General features: G+C 38.3%; 1 protein-coding gene across 2 annotated transcripts in view; it reads left to right on the top strand.

Moving 5' to 3' along the window:
* Window positions 1–25,661, top strand: part of LOC127789868 (nudix hydrolase 3) — a 105,423-nt gene that overhangs the window by 41,759 nt on the left and 38,003 nt on the right. The window contains exons 5-13 of one of the 2 annotated variants that reach the window (XM_052318919.1): window positions 761–894; window positions 1,275–1,343; window positions 3,166–3,247; window positions 10,892–10,978; window positions 11,359–11,465; window positions 16,509–16,680; window positions 16,915–17,168; window positions 17,250–17,331; window positions 17,886–17,951. In XM_052318919.1, coding sequence (XP_052174879.1) covers window positions 761–894; window positions 1,275–1,343; window positions 3,166–3,247; window positions 10,892–10,978; window positions 11,359–11,465; window positions 16,509–16,680; window positions 16,915–17,168; window positions 17,250–17,331; window positions 17,886–17,951 — 1,053 coding nt within the window. The remainder of the gene's footprint in view (window positions 1–760; window positions 895–1,274; window positions 1,344–3,165; window positions 3,248–10,891; window positions 10,979–11,358; window positions 11,466–16,508; window positions 16,681–16,914; window positions 17,169–17,249; window positions 17,332–17,885; window positions 17,952–25,661) is intronic. The other variant, XM_052318920.1, reaches the window with a different exon arrangement.

Raw genomic sequence — 25,661 nt, 5'->3', positions numbered from 1 at the left:
AGGGGGTTCCTGTGTGAGAAAAGTCATTGCTAGAATTCTTCTCATCGTACCTGTGGCTAGCTAAGTTTTCAGTTGTATATTTCTTCTTCTACTAGTTGAAATGATGTTCTCGCCTTCTGGATATTGATAAATATGTGGTCATCATTTTTTAAGTTATGAGTCTTACTAATGCATTTTAAGTCATAAAGCCAATGTAAATGAAGTTAAAGCAAGAAAGGAACTGAGAAAAAAAAAAAATCAGTTTGCAAGTGTTAATATCTCAAGTTGAGTGGTTGCTCTTTCCATACAGTGTTTGATACTCATAATTAATGATGGTTCTCATATGTTCCCTCTGTAGTCAACCAAGTCATTATTTTGTGTGTGTGTGTGTGTGTTTTTGTTGGGGTGGGGGGACAAAGCATTCTCTCTCCTTCAGTCTTCTCTTGCTTTTCCTTTTTATTGCAGGTTTGGTTGGCAATCGTCTTCTTTTTTATTATTTTGTTCTTGTGTCTTGACTCTCAATTGCATTTCCATTATTTTGTTCTTGTGTCTTGACTCTCAATTGCATTTCCATTATTTTGTTCTTGTGTCTTGACTCTCAATTGCATTTCCATTATTTTGTTCTTGTGTCTTGACTCTCAATTGCATTTCCAAAACGGATTACAACTGAATTGTTAATTGGTCCTGTACTCTTTGGGTATTCTTTACTAAAGTAGCAATTGGGAGTGGAAACATGGTACTTTGAGATGAACATGTGTTTTACTCTTTTTATCTCTGGCAGGAATCAGAAGTATCTGCCGTAAAATATGTCCCTGTGGATGTGTACAAGAGCTTGCTTGCGAAAGAAGATCCTGAATATGTTCCCTATGATGTTGATGGGCAATATGGTCAACTTTTTGACATTATTGAAGAAAGGTATGCCATATAGAATTAATTATGGAATCCCATACGTTGAAGTGGTTGGTTGTGAATCATCAAGAAACAGAATCACACATTCTCTGGCTATAGAAGAAAAAGTAATGCAGCCTTGTTTGGTACTCATTTTGATACCTTGACAATTATCACCTTTATTTTATCTTTCATAGAAACAAAAAAGACATATACTAGCCTGCTCAGGTAAAAAACTTGTTACTGACAAATAAGGCTGAGTTTTACTGTATCTGCTGGATACTGGGATATACCAAAAGTTTGCAATGGTGTGTAAAGTATAATATTGCTTTTAAGTTTGAAATCTTCAGTACTCTTTTGGGGTCAACTAATTTTTTTCTCTTTTCTTTGCTGTATGTCTTTAAAAGGAACATAAGTTATTCTCGCACTGACTACCTGGAATTTTCCATTGTTTCCTATGAGAGAATAAGAAATGAGTGAGTTATGAAACTTTTTCTTTATCTATAAGGTAATAATATATACATTTAACTGTAAAAAGGTTGAACTCTTTCCAAGAAGAACCACAAAACAGTGAAAACAAGATAATCTAAAAACGTTCCAAGTGGTGAAAAATTAGAAAGAAAACTCCTTTCTAACCCAAAAAATGGAAACAAGAAGCTCGTACTCATGTGAGTTTTTGCAGAGCCCCACCCCCAGTTAGGCGCCATATTTTGACCTTGCCACATGGAGTCACGAGGGAAGGGAACCTTTGCACCAGATGGATGTCTCTCTGATACCTTAATATGTGATTAGGCTCTTAGTTGCCTCTTTGGTCCCAGGTCTAGTATTCATTATCAGGCTCACATCATAATATAAAAGCAAGATTTCTCCTAAGTGTAAATTTATCACAATCCTCACTCCGTATATTGCATACTATTGAACATGCTTTGATATCATAATACCAAACTACAAAGGCTTGCAAGTACAACATGTACTTTCATGCTTTTAGATTTAATACATACTTCTGAAAAAGAAGTCTTTAATGCATATGCTAATGGCTCCCTTGCAAGTCCACTTGGCTCCGAAATGATGATATGTGCATGGCACGAGTCAAACTACTCAAAATGGGCATATATGGCTGGCATGCACAGACATAGTCAATACACAAGCATACACAACATTATGGCAGTTTTCTCTCAATACATTTTACTTTTGGGTGCACCCTCTCTAGGTTCAAGCCCCATTTTTCCCCTTGGCATCATTGCACATTATCTGGCCCAATGCCACAGGCTTGCATTAGTCACCATTCTCTATCATTGCACAAGGGATATAGCTACACATTTATGGCATTGAACTGATATTTATGCACATATATCATGTCTAAAACATGTCATATAAATATTAGGCTGCTATAAGACCATTTCACGCATAAATCATTTAACATGCGACACATAAGAAACCATATTATGCACCTTATCTAAGCCATTATAGTGAAGAAATTGGCTCTTTGCTTTTTCCCTGCAGCTTCCCTTTTCTTCCTCAGCTTTTCCTTTTCTTTTTCTCTCATGTACTTCTCATTTCCTCCCTTACTCTCTCTACCTTGTGGAGAAATTCTCTCTACCATTTTGTGTTGAAATCAAATGGATGGAAGGTCTTTTTATAGGCACTTGAAGCTGCTGAAGGAGCAGGAGTGGTGGCAACCCCAATGGCTGCCATCTAGCATTGGCAAGGCGTTTCTTTCATAGGTTGGCACCCAGTTGCCTGCTTCATCCCTTCCTTGATACCTCACTTATCTTCTAGAAGTCCCCACATGATGCTAGAGAATTCCACCAGCTGCTGGAGCATTTAAAGATCCCCTGTTCTCATTTATTTGAAGTCATTGATCACTTCATTGGCCAGTAATCCCACTTTCATAAACCTTAACCAAATTCAATTAAATTTATATTGTTAGAATCCTCTCACCAAGCCTAGCAACATATTTAAAAAGCAACTACTTTATCTCTTCATTTAATCCCCCAAAATTGAGTTCAGTCTGCTGCCACCTTTCCTCCCTATTTGCTGTCTCATTCCTCTTGTGGTAGTAATTTCCGTATGTGATTCCTCATCATCATTTAGAATCTATATAATGATAAAAAAGTGTATTATTTGCTGAGGTTTGCTTTAATCCCAATATTCTTAACCCTCAATTAGCCTTAAAATCCAACTCTCTCAAATCTTATCCAAAATTTTTAATTTTTATATCATTGGGGCCCTTTTACTATGCCTAATAACATATTAATTTATGGTATGTTACAGTTTTTTCAATGCAAAATTTTGCAGGTACAAAGAGAATTTGGAGAAGAAGAGTTTGTCTCTACAAAAACAGCTCTCTCGTTATGCTCCCATCTCCCTTGGTGCTGAGGTGAAAGCAATGGAATAAAAATTCTGTTTTCTATTATTTCATTAATCTAATTACATGGGCTCTTCTTTTATAGAAGAGGTTTTACATAAAAAGGAAAGCAATCAATGTAAGAGATATTTACATAAAAGGAAAGCAATCAATCTATGCAATAGGAAAACTATAGATACTATAGATCTATACACAATAGGAAACTATACAATAGGAAAGGATAGCAGCTATATATTTAGGAGAGTTTCCTAAGACTAGTTTAGGCAAGATTCCCTAACCCGATTTTAGGAAACTCGTATCACATTTAATATTCCGAATGCTAACACTCCTCCTCAAGCTGGAGAATGTATATCCCACATTCCCAGCTTGCTTATCAAGTCTTCAAACCTCTTTGCTGGTAGCCCTTTGGTTAGGATATCCGCAACTTGTTCTTCGGATGGAACATAGGGTAAATGAATTAGGCCGGCTTCCAATTTCTCCTTGATGAAATGTCAGTCTATCTCAACATGTTTAGTTCTGTCATGTTGGACAGGATTATGGGCTATGCTAATTGCTAATTGATTATCACACCAAAGGCTAATTGGTCCTTGGGCTTGAATCTTCAGGTCTTCAAGGATAATTCTTAGCCACAAAACTTCACATAGGCAAAGGGCCATAGCCCTAAATTTCACTTCTGCACTTGATCTTGCTACAACACTTTGCTTCTTACTCCTCCATGACACCAAGTTCCTGCCTAGATAAACACAATAACCACTTGTTGACCGCCTATCTGTGATAGACCCAGCATAATCAACATCTGAGAAACCCTTGATGTCCAGCTCATTCCCTGCTTTAAATAGAATTCCCTTGCCTAGAGTGGACTTGAGGTAACTTAGAATTTTTCTTACAGCAAGCATATGATCCTCGGTTGGGCTGTGCATGAATTGGCTCACAAGGCTGACTGCAAAAGCGATGTCAAGCCTTGTGTGGGAGAGATAAATTAGCCTTCCAACAAGTCTTTGGTACCTTCCTTTGTCCATTGGTTGGCTGCTAGGGTTGTTCCACAACCTACTGTTAGGTTCAATAGGGATTTTAGACCCTTTTCCACATGTCAACCCTGTTTCTGCCAACAAGTCCAGCATGTACTTCCTTTTAGAAAGGAAGATCCCAACTTTAGAATAGGCAACTTCAATTCTCAGAAAATACTTGAGAACACCCAAGTCTTTGATCTCGAATTCCTTGGACAGCCTTTCCTTGAGTTTTTCTTGCTCCTCCTTATCATTGCCTGTGACAATCATATCATCTACATATACTAATAGAACTGTCATTTTACCTTCTTTAGAGTGTTTTATGAAGAGAGTGTGGTCTCCCCTACTTTGGTCATACCCGAAAACTTTCATAGCTTTGGAAAACCGTCCAAACCAAGCCCTAGGAGACTGCTTAAGCCCATATAGAGCTTTCTTGAGCTGACATACCTTCCCTTCATGCCCTTCTTGGAACCCTGGTGGCAATTCCATATATACATCCTCCTCCAAATCCCCATGGAGGAATGCATTTTTTACATCTAGCTGTTGTAGGTTCCATCCAAAATAGGATGCCAATGAGAGGAGGATTCGTACCGTGGTCATTTTTGCCACTGGAGAAAATGTCTCAAGATAATCGACTCCATAAGATTGTGTGTATCCCTTAGCTACCAGCCTGGCCTTATATCTCTCTAGGGTGCCATCAGCCTTGTATTTTATATTGAAAATCCATCTACACCCCACCGAATTGATCCCCTTAGGTCTGGACACAAGATCCTATGTATGGTTCTTTTTTAGGGCGCTCATTTCCTCCAACATAGCTTGTTTCCAATTCTGATCCTGTAATGCCTCATTTAGTAACTTAGGAATGATAATTGAATCCAAGGAAACTAGGAAACTCTTATGCCTTTGGGAGAGACGATGATAGGAGAGAAAATTGGTTAAGGGATGTTGTGTACAGCTCCTAACCCCTTTTCTAACTGCAATAGGTAGGTCTAAATCATCAAAGATAGGGCCATCAGAAGAGAAAGTATCTTGCGTGAGATTCATACCTAGACCAGAATCCGAGGGTGGTGTATGTTGTGTCTTGGATAGGATGCCTTCGCTTGTAGATGTAAGGAGACCCCTTGTACCGAACTGGAGAGGGCAGCTGTTTGATGGCAACTTGTTCACCCAACTCAGCTTGATCATGCACTTCTTTGTGACTGCTAGGGGACAGACTAATGAGAGGATGAGAAGGTCGGGTTGGCGATGGCTGAGTTGTTTGAGTGGTAGTAGGGCTGGTGTGGTCAAGAGAATTAGAACTAGAGTGAGAGGTATGCTGAGAGGCAGATAAGAGAGTATCATCAAAGCTTTCATCGAAGCTGTAGTCCCCATAAGAAAGTCTCTCCCCCTGGGGACCAGCTGGAGAGGTACCAAAAAAAGAAAGGGACTCAACAAAGGTAACATCTTTGGAGACATACAACTTGCGAGTAGAATGATGATAACACTTATATCCTTTTTGGGTAGGAGAATACCCTAGGAAAACACACTTAAGTGCCCTTGTATTCAACTTATCTCGATGTTGTTTGGATATGTTGACAAACGATACACACCCAAAGACTCTAAGATGAAGAGGATTATGCACATTAAAATCTGGAAAATGAGTAGTTAGACAAGCAAGAGGGCTTTGTTGGTGAAGGAGCTTTGTGGGTACTCGATTAATAAGAAAGGCAGCAGTGAGGACAGCCTCTCCCCAAAAACTTTTAGGAACTCTATGATGGTGAAGAAGTGTACGGGCCACATTAAGGAGATGTCTCATCTTCCTCTCAGCTACTCCATTTTGTTGTGGAGTATCTATACATGAAGATTCATGGACAATTCCTTCTTGTTGGAAAAACTGGTGCATATGGTGATTAAAATACTCCTGCATTATTAGTTCTAAATTTCTGTAAAGGTGTTCCAAATTGAGTAGTAATCATCTTACAAAAATTTGGCAACACTGTTCCTATGGCAACTTTATCTTTTAGCAAAAACACTCATGTCATTTGAGTACAATCATCAATGAAGGAGATAAACCACTGAGCCCTAGAGTGATTAGGAATTTTACAAGGCCCCCATACATTAGAATGAATTAGAGCAAAGGGTTTAGAACTGATTTTATTACTCATGGGATAAGGAACACGATGTTGTTTGGAAAGAATGCATACATCACAATGAAAGATATTGGGATCAATAGAATGAAATAAAGTAGGAAACATAACTTTTAATAGAGTAAATGGAGGGTGACCAAGGCGGTAATGATGCAGCCATATATTGTGATGATCTACTGTAGTTTGAGAGGAGCAAGCGACCGGTGGCTGGTTTCTAGATGGATAAGAAGCCTTCCCTACAAAGCAGTACAACCCACCTTTTTCTTTAGCAACACCAATCCTCATCCCTGTCTTTGGTGCCTGAAACTCACACATATTAGGTGAAAACACAGCTTGGCAATTTAAGGTTTTAGTGAGTTGATGAATGGATAGCAGATTAGCTGATAAGTGTAGGACATGAAGGACTGGTTTAATGGAGAGATTAGGGCCAAGATCCACACTGCCATGGCCAGCAATAGGAACTGCTATACTATTAGCAATTGTGATCATTTTGGTGGTCCTAAGAGGTTGATAGGTGGAAGATACGTAGGGGTTAGGTGTCATATGGTCTGTTGCTCCTGAATCCAAGATCCAAACATCATTTCGATAAGTTTTTAAGGTAGAACAGAATGCAGAATGAGTGCATTTACCTGAGATTTCCAATTGTGCTAGAGAGCAGGATCCATCTTGCATTGATTTGAGGAAGGACTTCAGCTTGTTGATCTCCTCAGCATTAAATGGAGTGAGATTTGAGCTGCTGTCAGCCTCGAGTTCCACTCTCGGTTGGTCCTCCTCTTGCTCCTTGTGTGATGGATAAACCTGATTTCTTGCAGCCAGATTCTTGAATCCTCCTCCACTCCTATTTAGGACAGCCTCTTTGCCGTGAAGCTTGAAACATGTGTCACGGGTATGCCTGGGTTTCTTACAATGAGTGCACCATAGTCCATCTCTTCCATTGGCTCGAGTTTGAGCCTCTATTCGCCCAGATCTAGGCCGTGTCACCTCTCATTTTTTCACTACCATTGCTGATCCGTTAGTGGTAGATTCCTTTAGCATCACTAGCTTCCTATTTTCTTCACTTCTTACCACAGCAAATACCTCATTAAGAGAGGGAAGTTTTTCCCGACCAAGTAGCTGCACCCTCACTTGATCAAATTCGGGGTTAAGGCCAGCCAAAAACTCAAAAATCCTATCTCGTTCGACTATTTAGTTAAGGGTTGTAGCATCCATGCTACAAATCATCTTTATATTCTGGTAGTGGTCTAACTCAAGCCAAAGACCATTCATATGATTATAATACTCAGTGACAGACAACCCCCCTTGTTTAGAACCATTAATTTTAGTTTTCACTTCATAGATGACTAATGCATCCTGAATTTTGGCGTAAGTTCGCTTCACAACTTCCCAAATTTCCCTAGCAGTACCCAAAAACATGTAATTCTTACTTACCTCTGGAAGCATAGCATTCCACAACTAGGACATTATTTGGGAATCCTCAATATCCCATTTTGGGTACATAGGATCGGTTGCCTTTGGAGGAGAGGCAGTGAGATGACCGATCTTGCCCCTTCCTTTAAGAAATGTCCTTATCAATTGAGCCCACTGCAGGTAGTTTCTCCCATCTAGTCGATAGGACAGGTGGAAATTGGGCAACTCCCCTGCTGCTGCTCCATGCCCAGCTTCTGGGCTTGCTGCAGGAACTTGATCTACTGTTGGTGAGGTTTCTCCAGTTATCACTCCTTCAAATAGTTCAGACATGCTGCAGAGAGCTTAAAAAAAAAATGCCAGAAGGCCGGCAGCAAGGCAGGAAGAATGCGTGTGATGCAGGAAGGGTTTGGGAAGGTACTGCAGTGCTGAAAGGTGCAATGAAGGCACTAGGGTTTGTAGGGCTGTGATGGCTCTGATACCATGAAAGCAATGGAATACAAATTCTGTTTTCTATTATTTCATTAATCTAATTACATGGGCTCTTCTTTTATAGAAGAGGTTTTACATAAAAGGGAAAGCAATCAATCTAAGAGATATTTACATAAAAGGAAAGCAATCAATCTATGCAATAGGAAAACTATAGATACTATAGATCTATACACAATAGGAAACTATACAATAGGAAAGGATAGCAGCTGTATATTTAGGAGAGTTTCCTAAGACTGGTTTAGACAAGATTCCCTAATCCGATTTTAGGAAACTCATATCACATTGAATATTCCGAATGCTAACAGTTATCAACCGTTTGTTTTCCTGTTCATGTTCTATATCATATATTAATATATCATTTAATCTTTTTTTATGCAAAAACCTTAATACTGAACAGAAGTTGCGTATGCCATGAGGTTAAATTTATTCTTCTAGTCTTTTGAATTTTAGGTGTCTTTCATCCAACCTTAGTATTTAATATACATGCAAAAAGATTCTTGACCTATATGTAGATTCTTGACCTATATGTAGCTTGGCCAAGGCTGCAAATCCAAGTATCTGATCTTTCGTAATTCAAGTCTGTGTTTCACTTTGGGTGAGAATTGAGACAGAGAACTAAGCAACACAGACAAAATAGAAAATAGGAACTTTTAACGATTACATTTGGTTAAATATGTTTTTAATTACAAGAAATAAAAGATTCAAAGTTTTGGGTAATGTATAATATCTATTTCAGTGCTTGTGGTACCAAAAGAAAGAAAAAAGAAAAAAAAAGATTTTGACCAACTGTTTGAGCTGATGCACCACTTTTATGTAATGACCTTGTGTTGAATCAGCTTAAACAGTATATGGATGTTGATTGCCTCTGGTCCCAGTCAAAGAGATATGTGGATATGCAAAAAATAAGTTTTAACATCCTTTTCTCATGGTAAATGCATATACAGGCAAGGGAAACACTTATTCCTAATTAAATTAAATCACTGAAGGCTGCAGTAGCTTCCTTCACCACACTACCAAACATGTAATCAAATTTCTCTTTAAGAAGATTGAAGCTTTTATAATGAATTGATGTTGATACTTTTCAGTGTTTTTAGTATTATTTTTGACATTTTAATAATTTACATGGTAAGTTCAATTCTATTCCATTGTTTATTGGGAGCTGCTGACCTACTATTAATTTGAACATTATCTCTATCCAAAAAAAGAAAAGAAGAAAAATTCACATTTTGTCTATGAATTTATTATTTCTTACTGAAGTCATACAAGAAAAGATGTGATTGTTTGTAATAAGAAAAGACTAATTAAAACTGAGATTATTCTTAATATTGAAGATAAGATGTATTGTGATGTAATTAAGATGGTTTAGACATATGAGAAGAGAGCAGTTGATGGAATAGAAAAAGTTTTGGTAAAAGAGAGAGAAATATCGAAGAAAACTTGGTAAAAGAACTCTTAGGTATGACATGGAATATAATGGTTTTATATAAGATAAGGTCATGGATAGAGATGATTGGCAAGTTAGAATTCATCTAGTCTACAACCCCACCCATTGAGATTTAAGTTTGGTATTATTGATGTTATTGAATGACCCTGCATGGAATCCTCTATTTTTGTCATATTCTTTCTACCCTACTGTTTTATTGCAAAGTGATGTAAGAAGGCACTCTTGAGTCTTTACTGGAGTTGCACTGTCCTTTCTGATGGTTGAAAGGAATTGCCGGCTGCAAGAATCTGAGTGGTCATGTCTCTTTTTAATTTGCTTGATGGCTTTACCCAAGTGCGTAGCTTTTGCCTTTTCTTAGTCTAAGAATTTCACGAGGAAGTTAAAGATCTGTTTGACAAAGCTTCCAATTTCTTGTTTTCAGTTTTTAATGGCGATTTTTTTTTTTTTTTTTGTGTTTAGTTTTCTTTTTCAATTAAAAAGCTGAAAACTTACCGTGCTATTTTTAACTTTGTTTTATTTTCAAAATTTTGAAAACAATATCTAAAATATATTGTTTAATACAAATTTTGTTTATTTTATCTGGTGATTAAAGATATGTAATAATTTAATCAAATATTGACAACAATTTCCTTAATCTAGAAAATTAACTTTTTTGCCTTTTATTTTTATTTGATCTTTGTTAAAACCCTTCCTGTTAAGTCCATGTTGGTTTTTCTAGAGAGGGAGGGAGGGAGGGCCAAATCTATGGTGGGAAGGGGGCAGCTTGATCTGAGTGTGAGGGTGGAGAGGGGAGGGCAAAGAAATGAAAATGGAAACACCCTTTGTGTGTGCTTTTCAATTTTTGAAAAAAAAAAACAATTAAACGCTATTTTTTTGCTTTCATTTCAAAATTTTGAAAACAAAAATTGAAAATGAAAAACAAAATCCCGACCAAATGGGCCCCAAGTATTTTATAATCAGTAACTTCGCTGACCTGTTCTAATTTCTGATTCTCTCTTACTATACCTTTTCACTTTTTGCTGTGACACAATTACCATTGTTGAGAGTAAAATAATAGTATAAAAGATAAAGTTAATTCTGTATATAATAACTTAAACTTTTAGATCAAATGGTGATTAACAATTCTACAACTATTATCTTTACTGTCAAATGGCATTTATTATGTCTGCTTTTTCTGATGCAGTTGACGGCACTCACTGTTGCAGACAAGGAAGCTCTGGCATTACTGATTAAAGCTGGGGCAATTATTGATGAAATTTTTTACCTGCAGGTTGTTTTAGTAATTAGTGTGCATGGTCAAACTTATTCAACGCATGTGGGTATTTATTTACTGTAGCAATATGTGCATATTGTTGTTATTTTCGTACTTGAAAATGAGTAGTTTGCAGTATGAGCATGTCGATGCTCCAATGGATGGAGAACTGTCCTAAACATTTTCCTCTAGATTTGCACGTCCATTCTTGGTCTTCCAAATCTGTTTCATCACTAGCAATTGTGTCAATTTGCATTGAGATGCCTAACAAAGAGCTATACTGCTAAAATAAACAGTTTACCCCATGATATCTCTATTTCTTCGATACCATTATTAGGATCTTTCTTCTTCTTTGTTCAGTTCCTTATTTATTTCATTATACATTCTTTATTTTTCAGGTTTGGTATGACAATCCAACTTTAAGGGATTGGTTGAAGAAGCAAGCTGAGATATCTCAATTAGACGAGTTAAAGTGGATGTATTATCGGATTAACAAAAGTCCATGGTAAGTTTCTTGTCGAAAATTGCTATTTGTCCATTAAAAGAGTGAGCAATTCACTCACTCTCTCTCTCTCTGTGAATGGATGATGGTTTTATAACATGTTGGAGTTGGCATCAGTGGGGAATGACTGAGTCAATTGGCAACTTCATCAGTTAGAAAAGAAAGTGCCAACTTAATGTTAATCAGTTTTGAAACAAAAGTTCAAGAACACCATGGCCTGAAGTGTTAACAACCAGATGGTTGAGCAGAAAATATGGCCCTGGATGGTGCAAAAGGGTGGAACAGCACAAGAAGGGGAGCCTAAGTGGTGGAAGAAGGATTTGTTAAGTTGAAAGTTGAGTGTTGTATTTACTATACCAAATCAACTCGAACTAAGCCAACAGTTGTGCTTATTACCATGAAAGCCGAAGGGAACTGTCCTCACAACTCACACATTGTCGACACTTCAGAAAATGAATATCTTAAATTTGTGAATTTTTTGAGAGCTCAACTATTGATTGATTAACACTGTTAATTTTATGTTTTCATAATAAAACAAATGCTTATTCCATTTTTTCTTATTCCCTTCATGGATGACTGAATCAATAGTTTTTTTTTTTGTGTTGATTGATATATAAAATAGAGAATATTAGTTAAAGGAGTGAGTTACACCTCAAAACCAGGTGATTTGCAGTTGTACTCAGCTAAGCAGATTGTTATCTTATATGTTAAAAGAGTGCACTAATGTCATCTCAAACCAGGTGACTTGTGCTAAGCTCAGCAGATTTCCATGGTCTTTCTTGTTGTACTAAGTTTTGAATGCCTTCCTGGTGTTGGCCTTAGCAAGGCATTTCTTGTATGCCTTGAATCTTAAAACTGTAGAGAAATGAAACAAATGTGACCCAAATGAAAAAATGTAACCCTTCATAGCAACACACCACTGCTCGCTGGTGACAAATGTATCTGAGGCACTGCATTGGCGCCATGATGTAATTTAAATTTGCAAGGGATTTTCATGGACAAATGGAGTAAATAAGCTAGTCCAAGATCATAGATGAAGGATAGGATCATGGATCATTGGGAGTTTGATAGGAAAATCTATGGAAGTGGCGGATACAATGATTAGGAGAAAAATTAATATTATATGCCTCCAAGAGGCAAGATGCCTTGGAATAAGGCTAAAATATTGACAGAATTTTTGGATATCAACTTTGGTACTCAAGGAAGGATTGGATAGAGAATGGAGTAGGGATTATTATGGATAATACTTTAAAGGATGGGTTAGTGAATGTGAAGAGAATAAGAGATAGAATTATTGCAAATAAAGTTGTTCTAGGATAAGAAACTATGAATAATTCTTAGTACATATGCACCACAAGTTGGGTCAAGAGAGAGAGAAAATTTTGAGAAGATTTAGAGGGGTTGGTAGAAGAGATACCTAAGAGCGAGAAGATCATTATAGAAGGTGACTTAAATGCTCATGTGGGTAAAGAAGGGAATGGGTATAGAGATGTACATGGAGGTTATGGATGTGGAGAAAGAAATAATGAGGGTAAAGCTATTTTGGATTTTGCCATAATATATGAACTCATCTTAGCTAAAGCTAGGTTTAAAAAATGTGATGAACACTCAATCACATAGAAGAATGGCATATCAACCACCCAAATAGAATCTTTCTTATGAGACAAGAGTACCACCTATGTTGTCTTGACACCTACTTAGGTTGGGGCTCAGTTTAACAGATGGTGTAAGCATTATAAGTTATATTGAGAACAATGTTCTAAAACGCGCTAGGCGCTAGTCGGGCGCCAGACTGGGGCCTAGCGCCTAGGAAAAATGTTGCAAGGAGGAAGATGGCGCAACAAGAAGCAAGTAGCACGAAGCAAGGAGGAAGATGGCCATACGTATCGAAGGAAGAAGAGCGAGAATTGACAAGGAGAGAACGGCCCAATCGGTGGCAAGAGAAAGAGAGAGAGAGAAACGACGAGATCGGCGGCGACAACAAGTCTAGGAGAGACAACCTAGGCGGCGCGCGACGAGAGAGAGAGAACAGGAAAATGACAATCGACGAGAGAGAATAACGACGAGAAAGAGAGAGGGAAAGATAATAGGCCCAGGCCACGCACGACCTAGGTGGCGCCTAGGGGTGCGGATTTGGCCTTAATCGCGATGGCTGCCTTTTTGAACACTGATTGAGAGAATGCCCGAAACACTAAACATAAACTTTTGGTCCTTGATGTAAATAAAATGAAACCCAAGAATTAGATGGTGAGATTTAAAAGATGAGAAACAAACAATTTTCAAGGGAGTGTCTCACAGAAGAGAGTGGACTATAGAAGGAGAGGCTATCCAAATGTGGAGTGAAATGGCTGCTGCTATTCAAACTATGACAAAAATGGTTCTTAGAGAGTAAAAGAAAAAGTCTTAGATAAAAAGAGTCTTGGTGGTGGAATGATGGGGTATAAGAAAAAGTCAAAGCTAAGAGATCTTGCTACATGACCTTTTATAAATGTTGCCGTGAAGAAAACCTAAAGAGGTATAGGTTAGCCAATAAGGAAGCACAAAAGGCAGCTAGTGAAGCTAAGTCTAAGGCTAATGAAAATTTATACCTTTGTCTTGATGCAAAAGCTGGAGAAAGTTGTATATAAACTAGCTAAGGCAAGAGAGAAAAGGAATTTAAGTCAAGTGAAATGCAAAATGATGAAAACCAAAAAGTATTAACAAATGAGGGGGCAATCAAGGAAAGATGGAAAGAGTATTTTTCAAAATTATTTAATGAAGGTACATAAATAAAGGTTATGTTGGGGCATTTTAGTAACTTTGAAAATGATAATTCAAAGTTAAAAATTACATTTAGATGGATATGTCTCAATGAAATAAAACAAGCATTAAAAAAAGACAAAGAATTCCAAAGCAGTTGGACCAGAAAATATATTGGCAGAAGTATGGAATTGCATGGGAGAGGATGGCAGTTTGGTTAATGAAATTATTTGATGTGATCCATGAATCAAAAGAAAGATGTCGGACAGCTGGAGGAAGAGCACTTTAGTGCCTATTTACAAGAATAAATTAGATGTTCAAAGTTGTGGAAATTATAGAAGAATCAAGTTAATGAGCTACAGTATGAAACTTTGAGGGAAGTAACAGAGCAAAGATTAAGAAGAAAAGCAAGGTGTTAGAAAACTATTGAATTGTTAACCACCATTTGATCTAAAAACTTAAATTGTTAGATAGAGGGTTAACCTTATCTTTTTATATTATTATTTTTACTCTTGACATGCCCTCTTACTTGTGGCTAGGCTTTACTGCATAATTAGTCCAAATACGTGCAAAATTTAAATATTTGGTTAACAATGAGGTTTGAACTCAAAACCTTTGCTTGCTTTAATACCATGTTGATTTGTTAACCACCATTTAATCTAAAAGTTTAAACTGTTAGATAGAGAGTTAATTTTATCTTTTTATATTATTATTTTTACTTTCAACAAAAACTAATTTAGTTTCACGCTTAGTAGGTTAACAATGGAAGCTATATGTTTGTTGAGGTGCCTAATGGAAAGATCAACAACAAGATTTACATATGGTGTTCAAAGATTTAGAAAAGCTTTTGAAAGGTTCCTGGAGAAGTATTATGGAGAGTTTTAGAGAAGAAATGAGAGGGAATTACTTACCCAAGTTATTAAGACATGCATCAAGGAGCAAAAACATATGTTAGAAGTTATAACATACGGAGATACTGAGACTTTTTCAATTACCGTGAGATTACATCAAGGATTTGCATTGAGTCTGGACCTAATTGCCCTAGTAATGGATGAACTCACTAAACATGTTCAGGCAGATGTGTTATTTGCAGATGATATTATGTTGGTGGATAAGACAAAATGTGTAAATACTAAGCTTGAGATGTGGAAGGACACTTCAAAATCTAAAGGTTTTAAATTAACTAGAGTGAAAACTGAATATATGGAATATAAGTCTAATAAAAATTTAAGTTTGGATATGTAGTGGTAAAACTGGAAGATATACCAAGAAAAGTGCATCTAGTATTTTATGTGATAGTAAGATTCCATTAAAAAAGAGAAAATTTTATAAGACAAGTATAATACTAGCTTTGTTGTATGGCACAAAATATTGGCTAGCAGAGCACCAACATGTGCAAAATATGGGCTTAACAGAGATGATAATGCTAAGATGAATGTGGTCATATAAGAAAAGATAAGATTAGAGATGAGGCTATTTGTAATAAAGTAGGAGTGACCCCTATCAAAGATAAGATATATGAGACACAATTAAGATAATTTGGTCACGTGAGAAGACCAATAGAGGCTCTTGTAGGGAGAGTGATAGAATGGAAGAAGTATTTAGCAAAAGAGGTTGGGGAAGACAAGAATAACTTGGTAGGAGACACACACATTTGATGATAATTATGTAGTCTTACAGAAGATAAGGTCATAGATGGAAATGAGCAAATGTTAGAATTCATGTAATTAACTCCGCCTAGCCCTAGCGGGATAAAGGCTTGATATGTTGTTATAGTATACAGTTGCACCTTGGGTTCTTAGAGGCTGAACTAAAGTTAAAATCTTCATATTTTAATCTTGTGGTATATCTTTCTCCTGAGCCTTTCAGAATATTATTGGTAAATATTGACTATTATGTTCTTTGCTTTAATTCCTTTCAGCTGACATTTCTACTTATTTTGATCCCCCCTTGTTCTATCTTGTTGACCATAATTTAGTTGAGAGTAAAGATACTTGATTTATGATCAGTACATTGACTGTTCAACCATTTTTTGGATTCCTTCTTTTATATAATGTAATGTTTATTAATGTCACTTCTATCTTGCATATTATGGTCATATTATGATTTTTAGAGGCTGTCAAAGCATTTGCATGCATCAGTGTGAATTTGTCTGGATACAGTTACCTATATCTTTTCACTGAACGTATCACTTTTTTATTTTGCCAAGTTTTTGAAGCTGTAATAGATCTTTCTGTTAAGTTTATATGGTGCATTTTTTTTTAAATATAATTTACTGCATCTGTAAATTTCATTCTGCATGGACAGGTCTTGCCTTGACGACAACAAGCCATTTTTAACAACTGCAGACTCTGCCATTAAGTTGCTTCCTGAAGCCACGAAGCGTATTTTTGGCTGGAAGGGACTTGAGTATAGGACTGCATTTCCCATGAAGAAACCTCCAGGAGCAAATTTTTACCCTCCAGATATGGATAAAAAGGTATAAGATGGAAAGTTTCACTTGTACTTTGAAAATTATTGTTTTAAACTCCTAAGGATTGTCCTGGTGGTTAGGGATAAAAAGCTTCCTCTGTTACTAGGATTCTAACTTCCTTGGGAGCAAGGTTTTGTGTAGAATCTGGTTACTCACATTATTTGCAACATTAGCAATCATTTTCAGTTGATCTGATTTTGTTTCCTTATTGAAAAATAATAGACCTCTTGTTCATGCTAGGAATTTGAATTATGGAAGGACAGTCTATCAGATGAACAAAAACAAGATGCAATAGGATTCTTCAGTGTTATTAAGAGGCACAGTGAACAAGACCTTGAGACATCCCCATGTGAAAGTTCAATGGGTAGAGCAGATCATTTGGTGGGGTTTGCTCATGATCTTTATGCTATTCCTTACTCTGAAGAGTATAGGCAATTCCTCACAAAGGCTGCTGAATTGCTGCGTAAAGCAGGAGATTTAACCAGCACACCTAGGTATAAATTTGTTGTGTCCTTTATATATGTACTGGTTGAATTCTTTGATTTCTTTATTTATTTATTTTTTGCCTTGTGCAGTTTGAAGAGGTTGCTACATAGCAAGGCTGAAGCTTTCCTTTCAAATGACTATTATGACTCAGACATAGCCTGGATGGAGTTGGTTAGTATATTGGTTATAATCATATACTTTTTTAATTTTATTTGTGATATAGGTATAGTCTGACTTTATTTTGCTAAGCATGTCATGAATTAGCTTCTAGGAAGGATTCAATGCCATTAAAATCTTGATGATGGCTCTTTGATAGATTTATCAAGATCCCTATAGACAAAGGTAATATTTGTCATGTAACTGTGCCTTTCTGAGCGCCAGTGGCTATCCTTTTCATACCAAACTTTGGGAATTATCCTTCCATTGATGTTTTTTCTATAATATCACCAAGCCAGTTATAAAGGTTGAAGGCAAGCATTCAAGGTTTAGAATGAGGTCTTTTACATCTCCTTTCATGTTAGAGTTTAGTCCCTAGAGTTTACATGTCCAAATCAGTTACTCTGCCATCTAACTTTAGGAATTACAGTGATGGTTTGAGTTTTCTGATTCTATTTTGCTTTTTGTTTCTGTGTTCTTATTAATTTTTCTGTCAATGTTGTTTGTATTTGTATTTATATAGCCAACAATTCTCTGATCAACCTGTTTCTTCCTTGCTTCTACCTAAGGACTCAAAGTTGGATGTTACTATCGGCCCATATGAGACTTATGAAGATGCCCTTTTTGGATATAAGGTATTGTTTCTATGGTCTGCCCTTTTTTCTGCTTCTTTACACATTTCCTATTATGACTGTTCAGATCGATCCAATTCCTACATGGATCTAATGTTGCTAATCAACTTGATCCACCAGTGAGTTATATTTTTAATCCCCTTTTTTTATATATATTTGATGCCCCACTTTAATGATGGCACATGATTTCAATGACGTGCAAAATGTTGAATCTTATCTTTTGTAAGAATTTTTTTTTTTTTTTCTGGATAAGTTATCTTTCCTCACAAGTTACTTGAATAATCAATTCCTAACTGTATCCTTAACATGAAGGGAGGGAAATCCTTTATCGAGTGTTTGGTACATGGATAGTAGGGGGTATTACATCCTCCCATTTTTGGGATACCATGTCAGGTGGGATTAAAAAATTCCACCTCCCCCCCCTTGGGATTATTTAATCCCACTTTGGTGGGATTAAAAGTGTTGATAAGTTGGACAATTTTGCCCCAATATAAAAGCCCCCACCTCTCGTGGAAAAATATGGCTCACTTTCTCAATAAACTGGAAAATACATATATACACATAGAATGTCTACCTAACTATGAAAACAAATCTCCTAATTGAGTAATCTTCTATTTACAGTAACATAGATATGATCATATTCTAATTACAGCCTTTAAATCTATAGAATATTTGACCAATCACACACATAACCAAAGCTTTGATTCACAACATTCCCTCTCAAATTGGTGAATAGACATTATCCATTCTCAGCTTGGCTGTAAGCTTGTGAAAGACCTGACTATTGAGTCCCTTAGTTAGAATATCAGTTAGTTGTGATTCAATTGGTATATAAGGTGTGCAAATAAGACAACTGTCTAATTTTTCTTTAATAAAATGTCGATCTACCTCAATGTGTTTTTTCCAGTCATGCTACATAGGATTATGTGCAATTTTGATGATCGACTTATTGTCACAATAGAGCTTCATAGGACCTTCCCACTTGAGTCTTAGATCTTCTAGAATAATCTTTAACCATAATAGTTCACATATCCCCTATGCCATTGCTCGGAATTCTGATTCTACACTTGATCTTGCCACGATAGATTGCTTCTTGTTTCTCCAAGTAACCAAGTTTCCACCCAAGAAAGTATAATATCCTGAGGTAGATCGTCTATCAATCACTGAGCTTGCATAATTTGCATCAGTGTACGCCTCTAGAGTGAGTTTTCTCCCCTTTTTGAGCAAAATTCCCTTTCCTAGAGTGCCCTTGAGGTAATGTAAGATTTTGTAAACTGCTTGCAGGTGAAGTTCCTTGGGTTCATGCATGAATTGACTTGCTATACTCATGGCATAGGCTATATCTGACTGTGTGTGAGAGAGGTAAATTAACCTGCCGACCAACCTCTAATATGCCTCTTTGTCTGTGTCTCTATCTCCCTTAACTTCACCAAGTTTGTGATTAGGGTCAATTGGAATTCTAGATGGTTTGCAAGCCATTTTCCTTATGTCACGCAAAAGATTAAGGACATACTTGTGTTGGGATTTTAATATCCCTTATCTAAACCGTGTCACTTCAATACCTAGGAAATACTTCAAATTCCCTAATTCCTTGATCTCAAACTCCTCAACCAAACATCTGCCCAAGTTCTGCCTCTCATTTTCATCATTTCCTGTCACTATAATGTCATCGACATAAACAATAAGAGCTGTGATAAAACTTAAGCCTGAGCGTTTTATGAATAGAGTGTGGTCCCCTTGGCTTGGTTTATAATCCATGGCTTGCATTAGTTTAGAAAATCTCCCGAATCAAGCTCTAGGTGACTGTTTTAGGCCATATAGTGCCTTATTGAGTCTACAAACTACAGTCCTAGGTCTGTTTTTGTCTCCTAAATTGACAAGTCGAAACCTTCCTTCTTGAGTTTGTTGAACTCGACTTTCCGACCATTGAGAACAGTCCTATCTTTTAGCTTGTCAAAACGAACAGCTGCTTCTTCGGAAACAAATGTGGAGACGTCAAAGTCGAGACGGGCCTTGGTTGCTCTCTCAGATGTGGACCCTTGGGTCCTCTTGCCAGAAGCTCTTCTTGGGGCCATTTTTGTGGAAAGTGGGAGATGAGAAGTAGTGGTCTGGAATAGGTAGATTGAGAGAAAATGAATGAGAGAAGAATAAGGCCCAAAGGGCCTTTAAATAGGCTTTCAGTCGACCTAGGGTTGCCGCCTTTACGAGAACTTCGGTCGACCGAACTATGTCTTCAGTCGACCAAAGATGGGCAAAATGCACCATCTTTAAACCGATCAACTTCGGTCGACTGACACTAAGTCTTAGGTTGACCGAAGATGGGTAGACAGCCTTATCCTCGAATTAACACATCTTCGGTCGACTGACCTTTGAACATAAGTTGACCGAAGATAGGTAGAATGCTCACCCTCGAATCGACATAACTTCGGTCGACTGACCTTTGAACTTAGGTCGACCAAAGATACATTGCATGCAGAAAAAGTGAAAGAAATACAAAGAACAAATAGCTTTAACCATTTAAGACCACTTAATCACAAGAGCGCATATTATTCAGATAAATTCATCATACCCAATTCTCTTCTAGTTTTGTAAAATTGATCTTCTCCCAATGGTTTTGTAAAAATATCAGCTAATTGATCATTAGTGTTTACATATTCTAAATTTATGTTATCATCTTTTACATGTTCTCTAATAAAATGATGTCTTATTTCAATATGCTTGTGTTAGGTGCAAGCTTGAGAGGGAAGAGTTCTCAATTCTTCGAGACTCAAATGGAAAAAGAATTGATAGAGAGAGGGAAATAGAATTCAAAGGGAGGAATAGAGAATTTTAGAGAGAGAGAGAGAGAGAGAGTTTCCGAATTGGAATCAATGTATTCATCTCTTTTATCATGTGAGATTAGCCTTTTATACTGATCTTTACAAATTCAAATGAAAAGAGAGCTTCCCGCTCTTATTATTCCCCGCCCTATAACTATCGCTACATGTGCAGTTAGTTAATTCTCTTATACTAACAATTACAGCAAGGATTTTAAGTAGCCCGTGACAATTACCCTCCCCTTAAAGACTTTCTTGTCCTCAAGAAATACAAAATAAACTGGTAGCTCTCAGAAACTACTTGAGCAATTTTGGGAGGTATTCCTATGTACTATCTTCGGTAGGCAGCTGGCTCCACTTCACTAACACTTGCATTAGAGCAATCCCTTGTTGATGGATCTCTCTTTTGTCTAGGATAGCTTCTAGCTCCTTTGCCAACTTTTGCCCTGGACTTTTGGTGGGTAGGCGGGAACTAGTAGGTTGGTCTCCCACCCCTCTTTTAAGTAATGACACGTGAAATACCGGATGAATTAGAGATCCTTCCGGTAGTTGGAGCTGATAAGCGACCTTTCCCAATTTTGCTACTATAGAGAAGGGACCATAGTACCTCGGGCTTAATTTAGTGGTTGGCTCTCCAGTCACTAACCTCACCTGCATTGGTCTCAGCTTAAGGTACACCGATTCACCTACTGAAAATTCCCTTTTGCTTCGCCCTTTGTCTTCTTGCTGCTTCATTCTGTTTCTTACCATAGCTAAGTCTTTTTTAGCTGTTGAAGAATTCCTTGCCTCTGCTGAAGGTAGTTATCCACCGCAGCCACCTTAACAAACTCAGGGGGTACTGGTAGGAAGGGGGGTTTATATCCAAAAAGAGCTTCAAATGGTGACCTCCGTATAGAACTGTGGTGACTGGAATTATACCACCACTGCGCTAAAGCCAGCCACTTGTACCACTGCTCCGGCTGTTCAAAACTTAGGCACCTTAAGTAGTTTTCCAAACATTGGTTAACCCTTTCCGTTTGCCCATCCATTTGAGGATGGTAGGCTGATGACATACTAAGTTTGGTTCCCATATTCTTTCATAGAGCCTACCAAAATAGGCTAGTAAAGACCTTGTCACGGTCAGAGATAATAGTCTTGGGAACCCCATGCAACTTAACAACCTGATCCAAAAATACTATTGCGACCTCTTGGGTGGTATAGGGGTGGGACAACCCTATGAAATGGGCAAATTTTGTGAGCCAATCAACCACTACTAGTATACAATTCTTCTCCTCTGACTTAGGAAGCCCTTCTACAAAGTCTGGACAGGATTTCCCATGCTTGCCTTGGAAACCCTTCTACAAAGTCCATGGACGGGCTTTCCCATGCTTGCCTTGGAATTTCCAAAGGCTGTAAGAGTCCAGGTGTGGCCACCATTTCATATTTGCATCGTTTACAAGCCTCACATCCTATAACAAACTTAACTACTATTTCCTTCAACTTTGGCCAGAAGAAAAGTTGCTTTACTTTGATGTATGTGTTCTGGATCCCTGAATGTCCCCCCAAAAGGGATCCGTGCAAGGCATGGAGAATCTTGTCTTTTATCTATGGGCAATCTCCAACCACTATCCTTCCATTATATCTTAGCACCCCATTCTGTAAGGTGTACCCTTTTTTACTATTAGGATCCAACACTAGCTGCTTCAATATCTCTTTCACTGACTCATCAAACTCATAGCTGCTTGCTACTTCTTGATACCATTTGGGTATGGCCGCTGAAATGGCTGTGGTTTCTCCCTTCTCCATACAGCGGGATAGAGCATTTGCCACTACACTGTCTTTCCCCTTTTTATATTGTGTTGTATAATCAAGCCCCATTAACTTGGCCATACCTTTTTTCTGTAATTGCATGTGGAGTCTCTACTGTAACAAGTATTTGAGACTTTGGTGGTCAGTTTTGATCACAAACTGCCCTCCTTCCAAGTAGTGCCTCCATTTTTCCACTACTAATAGGACTACCACAAACTCTTTCTCGTAAATACTTTGCCCTTCATGTCTTGGGGCTAATGCTTGGCTGAGGAAGGCTATGGGCCTTCCTTCTTGCATCAGTACAGCTCCCACCCCATTATCACAAGCGTCTGTTTAAACCATAAACGTTTTGTTGAAATCCGACAATCCCAACATCGACACCTCACTCATGGCCTTCTTCAACTGTTCAAACACTACCTCAACTTTTGCTCCCCACCTAAACCCATCCTTTTTCAACAATTGGGTTAGAGGTCGACTTATTATACCATACCCCTTCACAAATTGCTGATAGTACCTTATCGGCCCGAGAAAGCCCCTTAAGGACTTAAGGTTCATGGGTCTGGGCCACTCGTGCATGGTTGCCACCTTGTTGGGATCGGTGCTGACCTCATCACCAAAAATAACATACCCCAAATATTCTACTTGTTTTTGTGCAAATGAACACTTCGACTTTTTGATATACAGTTGGTTGACTCTTAAGGATTTCAAAAGTAGCCATTAGGTGTGTAATGTGTTGGTCAAAGTCTCGGCTATACACTAGAATGTCATAAAAAAACACAAGTATAAAAGTACGTAGGTGTGGTTTGAATATTTGGTTCATCAAGGATTGGAATGTAGCCGGTGCATTGGTGAGGCTGAAGGGCATTACCAAAAATTTGTAATGGCCTTGATGGGTATGGAAGGCAGTTTTGTGGGTATCTTTTGGGCTCATCCTAATCTGGTGATAGCTAGCCCGAATGTCTAGTTTAGAAAAAATAGTTGCTCCCCTCAATTCATCCAAGAGATCTTCAATAAGTGGGATTGGGAATTTGTCTTTGACAATCATGGCGTTTAGTTGTCGGTAATCCACACAAAAATGCCACGAACCATCTTTTTTTTTTAACCAACAACACCGGGGATGCAAAGGGATTGTGGCTAGCTTAGATTAGAAAATTTTGTAGCATTTCTTTGATCATTTTCTCTATTTCTGTTTTCTGGGCTGGGGGGTAACGATAGGCCCTGGATTGCAAGGTTCAGATTAGGGTTTAAGGTTAATGGTGTGGTCATGGGTTCGGGGCGGAGGTAGGGTTGTAGGCTCTTTGAATAGATCCTCATATTCAACCAACAGTAAATCTAATGAGTTAAGTTGTCTTACCTCCCAAGTAGTCTGGTGTGGGCTACTTACCACCAGTAGTAACTCACTTTGCTCCTTTGGCTTCTTTTCTTCTTCTACTGCTTGGATGGAAAAGAGCTGAGTCACCTTATTCATCCTTCATTTGAGTAATTTCTGCAGTCTCTTACCAGTGATCATTTTACACATACTCACCTCTTTGCTCCCCACTAGTGTCAACCTTCTTCCTTCCTTCTCAAAAGTGACTTCCATCTTATTAAAGTCGAAGCATATAGGGCTCACATGCTTCATCTAGTCTACTCCCAAGACTATATCACAACCTCCCAATTTGAGTAGCTTAAGATCTATCTCAAAGCTTTCTCCTTGTATGGTCCAGCAAAAACCTACACAAGCTGATTGACTGACCACTTTACTTTCGCTGGCCACTGTCACCGTCAATGGTTGAGTGTTAATTAGTGAACACTTCAGCCTATTAGTTGTCCCTTCATCTATAAAATTGTGGGTGCTCCCACTGTCTATGAGAATCATAAGCTTGCAATCCCCCACTCTTCCTTCCACTTTAATAATCTTGTTGTTACCTAAGCTCCTCAGGGCATGCAGCAAAATCTCGCCATTGTCTGCCTCTCTTTCTTTTGGGGCCTCCAATACCTCCTCTTACTCCAAGCACTCCTCCTCTCCATCTAGCAACAACAATTGTCTCCTACATTGGTGTCCCGGAAAGTACATGTCCCCACACTTATAGTAGAGATTGGCCTGTCTCCGCTGCTCTATCAGTTTGTCCCCTTGAGCTGTGGGAGCCGATGGTAGTGAATTCCGTACTCCTTGTATTCCCTTCCAATTTTCTCTAACCTGAGCCTTCCCCACAGGAGTTAACACATTGTGTGTTCCTCCCCTACTCACCAACTGCTGCTTCTTCATGAGCGCCTCCACTGTCAGCTCATGCAACCGGGCACTATTAGTAGCGTGCTTAAGAGTCTGTGGTTGCAACACTTTTACCATAGGCTTCAATTCCTCGTTCAGCCCACTAATGAAACTGAAGACAAAATAAGCCTCTGTGAGGTAAGGATTATGGTTAAGCATCAACGCCTTCAACTCTTCGAACCTCCTCTGGTACTCAGCCACTGATCCACTTTGCCTGATCTTGTTAAATTCCTCCACCACGTCAGCATTCCCCTTTCTCCAAACCTCCCGCAGAGTTTTGTTGCAAACTCTGCCCAAGGACACTCCTCCCTCGTCTTCGCCCATCCTTGATACCAATCATCCCCAGCATCGTTTAAGTAGGCCGCAACCATGGCTACTTTCTGGTGCTCCGGAATTCCAAACCACTCAAAGGCCCTTTCACATCTCCTATCCACCATCGAGGTGTATTTCCATCAAATATGGGGATATCCAATTTTGGCATTGGTATCCCCGGATGTCCAAGGCTACCATTCCCTCCTTACCGTCGGCCGGTCACGTTCTCTCCCATTTCCCTCAGCTCTTCCCCAACCTCCGAGGCTCCCGGTCTCCTATGACTCATCCCATGGCTGGGAAGAATCGGATCCACCCTATCTCTAGGAGGAAAATCTGGAGAGAGGCTCACCGGTTGTTGCCGTGTAAGCATAACCATGAATCCTTGGAGCTGCTCTCTGATTTGCGCTCCTATCTCTTCTTTGATCTGATTGAACTCCCCATCTAATTTGCGGTCAATGGAAATGATCGCCTCGTGATTACGATTTGATCCCAATTCAAGTTGATCTACTCGCGCTTGCAAATCCAAGATTGTAGACCTGAATTGGT

The sequence above is a fragment of the Diospyros lotus genome, chromosome 14 (assembly GCF_014633365.1).
Source record: "Diospyros lotus cultivar Yz01 chromosome 14, ASM1463336v1, whole genome shotgun sequence".
Classification (NCBI taxonomy): domain Eukaryota; kingdom Viridiplantae; phylum Streptophyta; class Magnoliopsida; order Ericales; family Ebenaceae; genus Diospyros; species Diospyros lotus.
The sequence above is the reverse complement of the archived record's forward strand: the minus strand, read 5'-3'. Positions and strand labels throughout refer to the sequence as shown.